The sequence below is a fragment of the Capra hircus genome, chromosome 20, assembly GCF_001704415.2.
Source record: "Capra hircus breed San Clemente chromosome 20, ASM170441v1, whole genome shotgun sequence".
NCBI classification, from domain to species: domain Eukaryota; kingdom Metazoa; phylum Chordata; class Mammalia; order Artiodactyla; family Bovidae; genus Capra; species Capra hircus.
In genome coordinates, this window is record NC_030827.1 from 4,108,361 (window position 1) to 4,122,984 (window position 14,624).

Here is a 14,624-nt window from a genome sequence, read left to right on the forward strand (position 1 = left end):
GATGCTTCCTAAGGCCCACTTGACTTTGCATTCCAGGATGTCTAGCTCTAGGTGAGTGATCACACCATCATGGTTATCTAGGTCATTAAGATCTTTTGGTATAGTTCTACTGTGTATTCTTGCCACCTCTTTTTAACATCTTCTGTTTCTATTAAGTCTACACTGTATGTCCTTTATTGTGTCCATCTTTGCATGAATTCCTCTAATTGTCTATGATTTCTAATTTGCATGATTTCTCTAATTTTCTTGAAGAGATCTCTAGTCTTTCCCATTCTATTGTTTTCCTCTATTTCTTTGCATTGATCACTTCAGAAGGTTTTCTTATCTCTCCGTGCAATTCTTTGGAACTCATTATCTTGATAAGGGTTTAATATACAGAATAAAGGTTAATATACTCTTACAACTCAGTAGCAAAAACAAAGCCCAAACTCAATCAAAAACAAAAAGGCAAAGGACTTAAATAGATATTTCTATTGAAAGAAGATATTCAAATGCCAAATGAGCACATTAACATCACTATTACAAAATGCAAGCCCAAACCATAAGATGTCCCTCGCCTTCAGTTCAGTTCAGTCGCTCAGTCGTGTCTGACTCTTTGCAACCCCATGAATCGCAGCACACCAGGCCTCCCTGTCCATCACCAACTCCGGGAGTTCACTCAAACTCACGTCCATCGAGTCCGTGATGCCATCCAGCCATCTCATCCTCTGTCGTCCCCTTCTCCTCCTGCCCCTAATCCCTCCCAGCATCAGAGTCTTTTCCAATGAGTCAACTCTTCGCATGACGTGGCCAAAGTACTGTAGTTTCAGCTTCAGCATCATTCCTTCCAAAGAACACCCAGGGCTATCTCCTTTAGAATGGACTAGTTGGATCTCCTTGCAGTCCAAGGGATTCTCAAGAGTCTTCTCCAACACCACAGTTCAAAAGCATCAATTCTTCAGTGCTCAGCTTTCTTCACAGTCCAACTCTCACATCCATACATGACCACTGGAAACCTACTATAAAAGCTATAATTTTTTTAAATGGGAAATAACAAGCATTGGTGAAAATGTGAAGAAACTAGAACCCTTCTATGCTGCTAGAAGAAATGTAAAATGGTGCAACCACTGCGGGAAAATTTACCTCTAAGAAGTAAACACAGAATTAACATGATCTCTCAATTCCTACGTTCTCCTAGGTATATATCCCAAAGCATTGAAAACAGGGATTTACTCTCTGTACACTAAAGTTCATAGCTGCATTATTCACAATAGCCAAAAAGTGGAGACAATCCAAATGTCCTGCAATGGATGAAGGGATAATCAAAATATGGCATGTACACACAATGGAATATTATTCACCTATAATAAGGATTCCTGATACTTGGTACAAGATAAACCTGTAAGACCTGTTAAGTAAAAATACTACCAACAAAACAATAAATATTGTATGATTCTACTTATATGAGATATCTAGAACAGGCAAATTCAGAGACAAATAATAGATCAGAGGTTACTAGGGGTTAGGAGGAGAGGGGAGCAAAGATATTGCTTAATGGATCCAGAGTCTGTTTGGAGTAATGAAAAACTCTGTAAATACACAGTGATGTATTGCATGCTTTGGATATAATTAATGCCATTGAAGTATACACTTAAAAGTGGTTAAAATAATAAGTTTTATATGTATTTTACTAAAATTAAAAAAAATTAAACTAGAGGAAAAGGAAAAAAAGTCAGCATTCTTTATTTTAGCCCCAGTTTAAGCTCTAACTGTGCCATGTTAAGCAAGTTATTTAATTTCTCCCAGCATCAATCCATCTATAAAATATCCACCTCCCAGAGTTGTTGAAGACTAAGTGAGAACATAATCACAATACCTGTTACACAATAAACACTGGATTAAATGGTAGCTGTTATTACTCAAAAGCATTCTTCTCATCAAGTAGGTGTTAAGGCTGCTATAAATGGATATCCAAAAGAACGCCACGATATTCTCAAGACACTCTGAAATAAAGAAGTCAATGTTTGCGATTTCCCTGGCAGTCCAGCAGTCAAGAATTTGCACTTCCACTGCAGGGGCATGGGTGGGTTCGATCCCTAGTTGGGGAACTAAAATCCCATATGCTGCATGCAGCAACCAAAAAAACCCCCAATCAAGTCAATGTTCAGCATTCCGAGTTCTCCTCCTGTAAACCTAGAAGCTGGTGACCACCCTGGTCAGTACTCTTGGGATATCACTGAAGGCACAGAATAAATGACACACCCAAAGGTGAGAACCTACTTTGCACTGACACATCACTACCTTCACTAAAGGATCAAAATATGAAAAGGGAATTGGCTGTCTTCAATGAATTTCATTTTATTGTTTTTTATTCATATATTTATTATTAAAACTCATCAGAAATTTAATTACTTAGTAAATGCCATCGGCCACAGTCTTGTCTAGAGGTCCTAAGTGCCAACCTCAGCATCACAATGTCATCATAATAAGGTGGAGAACTATACAAAATATGCTGTCTGAAAATGTCAAAACAGCAGGAAATTCTAGGAGTGTGGAAGCCTGGAGAGCACTGTTAAATAATCTTGCATAAGTTCTATCATATAACTTTCTTGAATAAAATTAAACATTTAAAAAATGGTCAAAAAAGTTGAAACTCAAAAATTGATTTCTAGGCAAGGTATGCCAGAAGATACAGCAACTGATTCCAAAACAATACATAACACAAATCTTACAACATTAATAAGCTATTTCCATATTCTAAAAATTCCTACAAAAACTTCCCAAATTTCTTCAAAGTACTGCACCTAGAATGGAAGTTATTCTCAATATACACATTTATTTGCATACTTAAGAGACTTAAGATTCAGAGGGAAAGGGAAAGTACAGTACCTCAAATGGCCAAAAAAATTTTTTAAGTCATTTTACTAAGTCTGCTGATATTCAGAAAGTGAAGCCATCCTAAAATGATGATGTTTGCACAACACTGTGGATGTAATTAAATCTGTCATGAAAATCTTAAATCTGTCATGAAAAACATTGGGAAACTGTGTTTTACTCCATCCTGAAAAAAATTTTTTCATAGCCCAATATGTCCAGATTAAAACCACTACTGTATATCTGAAAAGTGAAGGATCTATGCCAACACCCTTAGGAAAAAGTCTCTCCCTCCCAAACAAAAATCTACTATAACAAGCTAGTAACTATTTAACAAGTTAACCTGAAACACTCACCTGGGCTAATTCCTTTAAACCACAATTAACTCTTTAACTTTCATGACAATAATGGAGAATAAAGGCCTCCACAAATTAAATTCTAGAAATAATCCTTTTATCCCACACAGCTCATTCCTTCACCCCAGTTACATCAGGGACATGCCTTCTCTCCAGAAATATAACCAAGGTTTCACGACTATTTTTCTAAACTTTACTCTGAAAAGGTAAAGCATAGCTTAAAATCCAGGGAACTCAGTTCTCAAAGAAGCTGACACTATAACTATCTAACTAGGTACCACTGATAATAATAAACTACCAAAAGCTAATACTTCTTGCTTTTAAAAGCCCATGCTAGTAACGTCTGCCTGGTCACAAGTCACACCACCAAAAGGCCTTAAAACCATAAATTAGTTCAAATGTTAAAATGAGTGTGAAAAAACTTAAACTACCTATAACAAGCACACTATACTTAGCAAAAAGTAATACTACTTGTATAGTTCGGTACCATTAATGATCACCTCACCCACAGGATTTTGACCCTCAATTTGATCTTAACCCAAGGTTATTTTAAATCATGCCCCCTTTTATCTTCCTGGTTTGTTTTTACTGCAAATCTCATTGTTAACGTGCCACTGAGTAATTATGCTATGACTTGAAATGCACTACCAAGTACCGCTTTCCATGGGCAATTTTTTTCAAGATGCTTTGCTGCGCTCTCAGTTTGCCCAGGATTTAGTCATACAGGATGCCCATACACTTTAATGAAGTAGCATGGCTAAACATCATGTAATCAGGACATTTACAAGTCAAAAGTTAGGTGTACACGGAGTTTAATGACAGGCAAGCAACTGGTCCAAATGCTAGCATGTTAAGAAAAAGTTGCAAACCCACCCACCCAAACGATTTAGTTTAGGAACTTACACCCCACATTTCTGTGACATCTAACATAAGGCTGGAACAAAACCAACACTGTCATCTTTGCTATTCCTAAAAGCTGTTTCTTCTTTAACTAAAACATTCTGTCCTCTACACAAGGTATAGAATGGGCCCAGCAAGAGGTCATATAACTAAAAGTAGAATTAACTGGATTACTCTTCTCCTATACTACAACATTGATTGCATTAAAATAGCTCTCCTCAGCAAACATATTTACAATAAAGTACAAGTGCGTTCCGTGTCACAGAAACTTTTAAAGTACGGATCCTACTGGGGTAACAGCATTTGTACTTTTATCCTACATTATTTTCCTTTACGTAAGATGGATAGGAATTTGACTAGCCCACCCCGACAGTGCACTGGCCCAATAACCCCAGGCTGGAGCGAGAAGCCACGTTTTACTCCGGCAGACCATTTCCCCACCCCTCGTTAAAATAATGCCTGTGGCCACTTGAGACTTCCCCAGCCGAGTTCCAGAAACTTGCAGGTTTAAATGGCCAAATTGGAACCAACCAGGGCAGCTGTCATCTGAAACTCAGGAGAGCGGAGACCAGCCAACTCTGCTGAACAAGGCCGGGTTCGGAGAGATGTGGCGGGGCCCGTCGGAGGGAATACATTAGGCTCCCCTCCCCAACCTCCCCCCCCCCCACCATCAGTTCGCTTTCCTGCAACCCCAGCGCCGCCATCCTGTTCCTGAATAATTAAACGGGCTGGAGAGGGAGCGAGGGAGCCAGAGGCAGTTTCTGGTCGAGTTTCCCCAGCCGAGGCGGTGGGGTCGAGAGGCCGTGGGCTACCTTCCCGGAGCGCGGAGTGCTTTTCTGGCGCGGGGGTGGGGGAGTCAGGGAAAAAAGGGGGCGACCCGGCGGCCGGCCGGAAGCGGAGCGCGGGGAGTGACGTGGAAGAGGGGATGACAAAGGGGCGCGGGGGCCCCGGCCGCGAGGCCCGCAGGGGCCGGGACAGGTGGCCAGGCCCGGCCGGGAACAATGGGGGGCCGAGGCTGCCCCCTGGCGCTCACCTACCTCCGGTGCCCTCCGAGTTCTCGTTGAGGCTGCCCGAGGAGTCGTGCTGGGCGCCCACACACCCGCCCATGGGGGCCCCCGGCGCCTCGTCCGCCACCTCCGGGCGCTCGTCCGGGCCCGCCGCCGCCTCCGCTTCCTCAGGCGCCGCCGCCGCCGCCGCCGAGCTCCGGACCGGCGCTCCGCTCCGCTCGCTCGCCGCGGCCCAGCCTCCGCCCCCCTCTCCGCTCCACCCACCGCCTTGGCTCGGCCCCTTCCTCCGCGCCCACTTCTACCTCAGTCCCCGGGCCGCCCGCCCAGCAGGCCTGGCCCGCGCGCCGCCCTCGCCTCCGGCTCGGCCCCGCCAGGCTGGGGCTGGCCCATCCCGGGCGGGCCGCGGCGCCCACCTCACGCCTTCACAGCCCCGCGCTCCCGCGTGCAGGCGAGCCCCGCGCCGGCGCCCCGCGGCCGCCAGACCCCATCGGCCCCCGCCCCGCGGCGCCGCCCTCCGCATCTAGGCCTGGGCTCCGCGGGGCCCTCCCGGAAAGGCCGGGGGGCGGGGCCGTGGGAGGCAGCGCGCTGATTGGCTGCGGGCGGGGCCGCGGGCGGAGGGGCGGGGCAGGAGGCGGGGAGGCGCGGAGGGGATGCGAGGCGGGCGGGAGGGGGCCCCCGAACCCGAGGGAATGAGGCGGCTGGGGGTTCCGTCCCCGGGAAGAGGCCGAGAAAGCGGGCGTGGAGGAGGGAGAGGGAGAGACGGGAATGAGCAGAGAGAGCGATGGAAGGGGAGAGAGCAGGACAGACGGAGTAAAAGTGAATAGGAAAAGTGGAAAGGGGAGAAATCGAGTTTCTGACTCCTCCTCCGGCGTCCCCTCCTTCTGGTAGAAGCGGGTCGGGAGCGGGCGGGGGTGGCGCACGGAGGAGGAGTGATGGAAGGCTCGCGGGCGGGGTCCCGCGTACCCGGCGGAGGGGTGCTCCTGGCTGAAGATTGAAGTGCACCTTGTGGATTTGTGTAGAGTCCAGTGGGTTGCTATCCCAAGTCCTGGCTTCTCCTTGCCTGCCCCATCCCCCTGCCCCCCTGCAATCTCTGTGCCCAATTACTAGACGTAGAGGCGGTCTTTGTGGTTGCAGACTGGACTGAGATTACAGAGGCAAGGCATCCGGGGCTGCGAGAGATAAGCGTGGACCGTAGTTCAGGGGGGCATGGGTTTGTTTCCTTCTCACAGGATTATTCAGACACAATGCTACTTCTCAAGATCCTGCCTTTAAGGGCCCTCAATCGTCCTTAGAACAAATTGAAATATAAATAAGTAAAATACCCCGCTTTTTCTAAACTAGAATTTGGTACACTGACCACGCCCGACATTCTTGGCCGTTGCTCTCCCAGTCTGAAGCCAAACTGTTAATGGTCCCTTTAGAATTGTGCTTCTCGCCAGGATGCCTTAAAATTTTTTTATCACCTGGCTTGGGTCTTTCTAAAGCTTACTTCTGCCTAAGAGCTGTTTTAACTATCTGCTCCATTTTTATAATCAGATTTCCTTTTTTAACGTCCTGGGTCAGCTTTTGCTTAGCATTAAAGAAAAATTTTCAAGTAAAATACCTAGGAAAGTGGCTCTATGCAGCTTGGAATTTGCATTTAAATATATTTTCATACACTGCTGGTGGGAGTGTAAATTGGTTCAGTCTTTTTGCAAAGCAATTTGGATTGCAGATCAAGAGACTTAAAAATGTTCATACCCTTTGACTCAGGATGGGAATGTAGCTCACAGAAACAGTCCAAAATGGAGGCAAAGATTTCAGTCCTTGTATTCATTTGACAATCAGATTAAAACGAATGTCCAATAAACAAACAAAACCCTATACTTACATGAAAACAAAGTGCCTTGTGAGAAATAGAAGTCTGCTATATTAAATTTATACTGACTGACAAATGAGTGTTGTCCTATGTACTCATGAACATTCGAAGAGCTTATATACAAGTGACATCTTTATGAGTTTTCAGAGGGTGCTCTGATATTCAGGTACTGTGTCATAAAGTCTTCTATCTGATCATCCTCAGCTAAGTATTCACATAGCCAGACAGACATCACTTCATCACTTCCCGGAAGGAAAGAAGCTGCATACTGATAGCTTCAAAGGGACTGCTTTGTCCTAAATTTTGCTCTAAACCAAGAAACCAAGTCCTGTCGGACTCTGCAGCCCCATGCACCATAGAGTCCATGGAATTCTCCAGGTCAGAATACTGGAGTGGGTAGCCTTTCCCTCCTCCAGGGGATATTCCCAACCCAGAGATTGAAGCCAGGTCTCCCACATTGCAGGCAGATTCTTTACCAGCTGAGCTGCAAAGGAAGCCCAAGAATACTGGAGTGGGTAGGCTATCCCTTCTCCAGGGGATCTTCCCATCCCAGGAAACGAACTGGGGTCTCTTGCATTGCAGGAGATTTTTACCAACTGAGCAATCAAGGAAGCCCGAGGAGCACTGAGAATTTGGCAGCTGAGAGGAGAGAGCAATGCCATTGAGAAATCCTTAGCTGTGGATGTTCTCCACCTTGCTTTTATCTTAAAACAGAGACACAGATTCCCAGGAGATAGTAATAGGGCTGCTAAGGGCTGGATCATCGAAAAAGCAAGAGAGTTCCAGAAAAACATCTATTTCTGCTTTATTAACTATGCCAAAGCCTTTGACTGTGTGGATCACAATAAACTGTGGAAAATTCTGAAAGAGATGGGAATACCAGACCACCTGACCTGCCTCTCGAGAAACCTATATGCAGGTCAGGAAGCAGCAGTTAGAACTGGACATGGAACACCAGACTGGTTCCAAATAGGAAAAGGAGTACGTCAAGGCTGTATATTGTCACCCTGCTTATTTAACTTCCATGCAGAGTACATTATGAGAAACACTGGGCTGGAAGAAGCACAAGCTGGAATCAAGATTGCCAGGAGAAATATCAAGAACCTCAGATATGCAGATGACACCACCCTTATGGCAGAAAGTGAAGAAGAACTAAAAAGCCTCTTGATGAAAGTGAAAGAGGAGAGTGAAAAAGTTGGCTTAAAGCTCAACATTCAGAAAACGAAGATCATGGCATCTGGTCCCATCACTTCATGCGAATTAGATGGGGAAACAGTGGAAAGAGTGGCTGACTTTATTTTTCTGGGATCCAAAATCACTGCAGATGGTGACTGCAGCCATGAAATTAAAAGACTGTTACTCCTTGGAAGGAAAGTTATGACCAACCTAGATAGCATATTGAAAAGCAGAGACATTATTTTGCCAACAAAGGTCCGTGTAGTCAAGGCTATGGTTTTTCCAGTGATCATGTATGGATATGAGAGTTGGACTGTGAAGAAAGCTGAGTGCCGAAGAATTGATGCTTTTGAACTGTGGTGTTGGAGAAGACTCTTGAGAGTTCCTTGGACTGCAAGGAAATCCAACCAGTCCATTCTGAAGGAGATCAGCCCTGGGATTTCTTTGGAAGGAATGATGCTGAAGCTGGAACTCCAGTACTTTGGCCACCTCATGCGAAGAGTTGACTCATTGGAAAAGACTCTGATGCTGGGAGGGATTGGGGGCAGGAGGAGAAGGGGACGACAGAGGATGAGATGGCTGGATGGCATCACCGACTCGATGGACGTGAATCTGAGTGAACTTTGGGAGTTGGTGATGGACAGGGAGGCCTGGCGTGCTGCAATTCATGGGGTTGCAAAGAGTCAGACACAACTGAGTGACTGAACTGAACTGAAGGGCCCCACAGAATCTGATTTCTGACCTATACTAGCTATATGACCATAAATTTCTGTATAGCTCAGTTTCCTCACCTGTAAAACTGGGCCAGTAACAATGCTATAAACCCTGTGGGAACTCATTAACTCTCCTCTTTACTCTGCTCTAGCATGACCTGCCTAAACTTACTGCGTGAACCAATCCACTTAAGATAGTCTATAGAAACAGGCCTTATGTGTGTGTGTGTGCTTTTCTAGTTTTTAATAATGTCTTTACTAAGATATAATTCACATTCCGTATATTTCATCAATTTAAAGGGTAGGATTCAAGTAAACAGTGGTGCCACTGTGGAAAACAGTATGGACATTGCTCAGAAAATTAAGAATAAAACTGCCATATAATGCAGAAATTCTACTTCTAGGTATTTAAAGAAAATTTAAAACATTTACTTGAAGAGCTGTATGTACCCATATGTTCATCGCAGCACTATTTACAATAGCCAAGGTATGAAACAACCATAATGTCATCAATGGATGAATAGATATAGAGAATGTGGTGTATATATACAATGGAGTATTATCCAGCCATTAAAAAAGATTTTGTCATCTGTGATAACATGGGCCTTGAGGGCATTCGCTATGTGAAATAAGTCAGACGGAAAGATAAATACCATATGATCTTATTTATATGTGAAATCTAAAAAAAAACAAAAAACGAACTCATGGAACAGCTAGGCGGTTGCCAGAGGCAGCAAGTAGGGTGTTAGCACAATGGGTGAAGGAATCAAACAATACAAACTTCCAGATATAAAATAAATAAATAAATCATAGTGATGTAAATCACCATAAATTGTGCATGGTGGCTTTCATTAATACCATATTGTATATTTGAAAGTTGCTAATGGACCTTTCATACAAATGGAATCATATGAAGTTTTTTGTGACTGGTTTCCTTCATGTAGCATAATGTTTTCAAAGTTCATGTTGTAGCATGTATCAGTACTTCATTCTTTTATGACTGAATAATATTCCATCGTGTGGATATACTACATTCAGTTTCTCTATACATCAGTTGATGAGCATTTAAGCTGTTTCCACTTTTGGCTATTATGAATAAAGTTGTTATGACATTCATGTACAAGTTTTTGTGTGAATGTAGGTTTTCAATTGTTCAGGGCATATACCTAGCAGTGAAATTGCTTGCTCATATGGTAACTGTAAGTTTCTGAGGAATTGGCAAACTGTATTTTCCAAGAAGATTATACCATTTTATATTTTCATTAGCAATTTATAAGAGGATATAAAACGGTGCAGCCATTTTGGGTATGTAGAATATCTCATTGAGAGTTTGACTTGCATTTCTCCAATTGCTTACAAAGGTCCATAGAGTCAAAGCTATGGTTCTTCCAGTAGTCATGTGTGGATGTGAGGTGGACAATAAAAAAGGCTGAGCACCTTTTTTATTAATGCCTTCAAACTGTGGTGTTGGAGAAAACTCTTGAGAGTCCCTTGGACAGCAAGGAAGTCAAGCCAGTCAGTCCTAAAGGAAATCAACCCTTGGACTGGACAGATTCATTGGAAGGACTGATACTGAAGCTGAAACTCCAATACTTTGGCCACCTGATGCGAAGAGCTGACTCATTTGAAAAGACCCTGATGCTGGGAAAAATTGAAAGCAGAAGAAGAAGGGGACGACAGAGGATGAGATGGCTGGATGGCATCACCGACTCAATGGACATGAATTTGAGCAAGCTCCAGGAGTTGGTGAAGGACAGGGAAGCCTGGCATGTTGCAATCCATAGGGTCACAAAGAGTCAGACAGGACTGAGTGAACAACAACAAGAATATCTCACTGAGTTAGTTGCATTTCCCCAATGACTAATGATGTTGAGTGTCTTTTCATGTACTTACTGATTATTGGTATATCTACTTTGGGAAAAATACCTACTGAGATCATTTGCCTGTTTAAAAATAGGATTATTTGTCTTTTTATATTGAGTAATAAGTGTTTGTCATATATTCTGATAACACATCCCTTAGCAGATATATGATTTGCAAATATTTTCTCCCATTGTGAATTATTTCCTAATTTTGTTGATAGTGCCCTTTGAAGCATGAAAGTTTTAAATTTTGATTAAAAGTGTATGTTACTGGGACTTCCCTGGTAGTCCAGCGGCTAAGACTCCACACTCAGAATGCAGAAGGCTTGGGTTGGATCCCTGGTCAGGGAACTGGATCCCTGGTCAGGAAACTAGTTTCCAGACGCTGCAACTAAGAGTTCACATGCCACAGCTAAAGATCCTTTATGCCATAGAGAAGACTGGAGATCTTGCATGCTGCAACTAAGACCCAGCACAACCAAATAATTATATTTTTTTTAAATCACAATTTCTCAGAAATTCTGATTCAGTAGGTCTGTGGTGGAGTCATGGAACCAGCATTTTTAATGCAGGCATCAGGCATTTCCTGAGGCAGTTTGGTCCACAGATGGAATTTCAGAGAACACATGTTCTTGACAAACCTTGATCCTCCATATTCCCTGCCAAACTGTTTTTACTGTAGTCTTTTTCATCCTCTAGAAATGGCACCATAGTCCATCCAGTTTTTCAAGTCTCAAACTTGAGAGTTATTAGTGATTCCCCCATGTTCCTCACCTCTTGCACCCAGCCCATTATCAAATCCTTTATACTCTATCCATTAAATACATTCTGAATCTCTGCTCTTTTTCTCTGTATCTGTTGCCACCATCATCTCTCACTTTGGTTACTATAATATTCTCCCGACTTGCCTTCCTGCACTCTTTCTTGCCTCCTCCTATAATTCATTCTCTAGTCAGCAGCCAACATGATTAAAAAAAATTTTAACAACAAACCTGCACGTACTTAAAGTGTATACCTTTATAAGTTTCACAAATATATGCGCCTGTGAAACCATCACCACAATCAATATATTCATTCATCACCCCCAAAAGTTTCTTCATATCCCTTGGTAATCCCTGAATGCAAGAGGTGAGGAAGATGGAGGAATCACTAATAACTCTTAAGTTTGAGACTTGAAAAATTAGATGGACTATAGTGCCATTTCTATAGTCCAATTTCTGTAATCCTTGTTTACTGTATCTCCCAAGTCACCTGTCCCCAGGCAACCACTGATCTGCTATATGTTACTACAGATTACTTTGCATTTTCCAAAAGTTTCTGTAAATGAAACCATACAATATGTACTCTCTTTTGTATGGCTTATTTCATTCAGCATAATTACTTTGAGACTCATCCAGATTTTAGGGTTTATTCCCTTGTTTTGTCATCCTTGCTCAGCGTGTGTGCTAAGTCGCTACAGTTGTGTCCAACTCTTTGCAACCCTATGGACTGTAAGCTCCTCCTCTGTCCATGGGGCTAGATTAGGACTCTGCACATTCACCACCAAGGGCCCAGGTTCAATCCTTGTTCAGGGAAATAAGATCCCAGAAGCTGCCTGGTGCAGCCAGTTAAAAAGAGAGATGAAGAGAGAGTAAAAATAATAATCAGAGTCCAACCCGGGGATCCAACCCGAGTCTCCTGCGTCTCCTGCTTTAGCAGGTGGGTTCTTTACCACTAGCGCCACCTGGGGAGCCATCTCCTTGTGCAGGGGCCATGCTAATCTGCTTTGTAACATTCCAGTTTTAGTATATGTGCTGCTGAAGCAAGCACTAGGGTTTATTCCTTTGAAATACTGAGTAGTTTCCCATGGTAGGGAAATGCCAGTTTGGCCAATCACTTGTTGAACTTTTGGGATGTTTCCAACGTTTCATGATTACAAGTAAAGTTGTAAAGTCTATGTATAGGCACATCTTTTTCTTTTTACTGGCTAAGTGCCTAGTAGTAGAATGAATGGAACATACAGTCATGTTTTTATGTTGTTGTTGTTGTTTTTAAAGAAGCTACCGAACTATTTTCCAAAGTGGCCTTATCATTTAGATTCCCATTAGCATCATATGAAAATTCCAGTTCCTCTATGTCATCACCAACACTTGGTTTGGGTCAGATCTAATAGCTCAGTTGGTAAAGAATCTGCCTGCAATGCAGGAAACCTGTGTTCAATTCCTGGGTCAGGAAGATCACCTGGAGAAGGAAGTGGCAACTCCAGGATTCTTGCCTGGAGAACCCCATGAACAGAGGTGTCTGGTGGGCCATAGTCCATAGGGTCACAAAAGCTGGACACAACTGAGAGACTAAGTCACCACCACCAGTAAGTGTTTAGTGAGTATCTCTCTGTAGTTTTAGTTTTTGCTTCCCTAATGACTAACGATGTTGAATATCTTCAACGTTATTATTTACCATTTGTGTATCTTTTGTGAAGTGTATGGTCAAATCTTTTGCCCATTTGTATGCTGAGTTTCTTATTCTTGAGCTTTGAAAGTTCTCTATATTTTCGGATACAAATCTTTTACCGAATATTTAATTTGCAAATTACTCTTTGCTTTATATTTTTACTCTTTTTCCATCTCTCTTTTTTAACTGGCTGCTCCATGCAGCTTCTGAGATCTTACTTAGTTCCCTGACCAAGGATTGAACCTGGGCCCTTGGTGGTGAATGTTCGGAGTTTTAATCGCTGGACCACCAGGGAATTCTCTTTATTCTCTTAAGAATGTCTTTTGAAAATACAATTAAGGGCGAAGGGCAGAGCGGCAACATGGTGGCACCCGGAGCTGGAGACCCGGTCGATGGCAAAAGCGCAAAGGCCCCTCTGGCTCAGTGCATCGACCCGACTGGGGAGAAGCTGACTGCTACACAACTACAATTCATGCATCAGGCGCAGCTCGCCCAGTGGCAGAAGACGCTGCCACAGCGGCGGACCCGGAACATCGTGACTGGCCTGGGCATTGGGGCCCTGGTATTAGCAATTTATGCTTACACCTTCTACTCGGTGTCCCAGGAGAGTTTCCTGGATGAGCTGGAAGATGAGGCCAAAGCTGCTCGAGCCCGAGCTCTGGAAAGGGCATCAGGACACTGATCCAGATGGGCATGGTGCATCTCTAACCTGCTGGATTCCTTTCACATGATGGATGATGCTCCATGATGCTGTAGAAATTGAAGCCTGCGTTGCTGGCCTTCTTACTAACTTTGGACCATGATAGGGGTCTAAGTAGCCGCTTTGTGCATCTGGCCATTGTCAAGGGAACAACGCCCACCTAATGTTGATTCTGTGTGCCCACTGACCCCTTTTCTTAGTTGTTTCCTTGTTTGAAGTATTCACCTTGGTTTTTCCCAAGCTTTGACTTCATGGTTTAATCCTCTTAAACTCCCCTGGGGGCTGGTTTGGAGGGTGGAGGACAAGAGGTGGGCTATTATGGGGGTGGGTGTGGCAGCTCTGTGCAGTGTTGGAGCCTAAAGTGGGAAAGATGGGGTCAGGTTGAAAATAATAAACGGAATCATTTCTCAAAAAAAAAAAGAAAAAGAAAATACAATTTAAAAATTTTGATGAAGTACGGTATATCAATGTGTTCTTCTGTAGATCATGTTTTTGATGTCATATAAAAAAATTTGCCTAAATCAAAGTCAAAAAAAATTTCTCCCTTTTTTGCTTCTTGGCCCTTTATAGTCTGGGGTTTTACATTTAGGTCTATTATCCATTTTGAATTAATTTTTGCATATGATGTGAGATGTGGATCAAAGTGTGGTTTTTTGTGACTTTGGTTTTAAATATAAATATACATCTATCAATATTTAGCAACGTTTGTTGAAAGACTCTTTTCTCTGCTCAACTGCCTTTGTACCTTAAAAAAAAAAGTCTATCCAGT

At 43.3% G+C, this 14,624-nt stretch overlaps 1 protein-coding gene and 1 pseudogene across 1 annotated transcript in view; one reads left to right on the forward strand and one right to left on the reverse strand.

The window, feature by feature from the left end:
• Nucleotides 1-5,330, reverse strand: part of UBTD2 (ubiquitin domain containing 2) — a 61,903-nt gene extending 56,573 nt beyond the window's left edge. The window contains exon 1 of the mRNA XM_018065496.1: nt 5,147-5,330. Coding sequence (XP_017920985.1) covers nt 5,147-5,216 — 70 coding nt within the window. The 5' untranslated portion in view covers nt 5,217-5,330. The remainder of the gene's footprint in view (nt 1-5,146) is intronic.
• LOC102188709 lies at nt 13,517-14,264 on the forward strand (annotated as a pseudogene).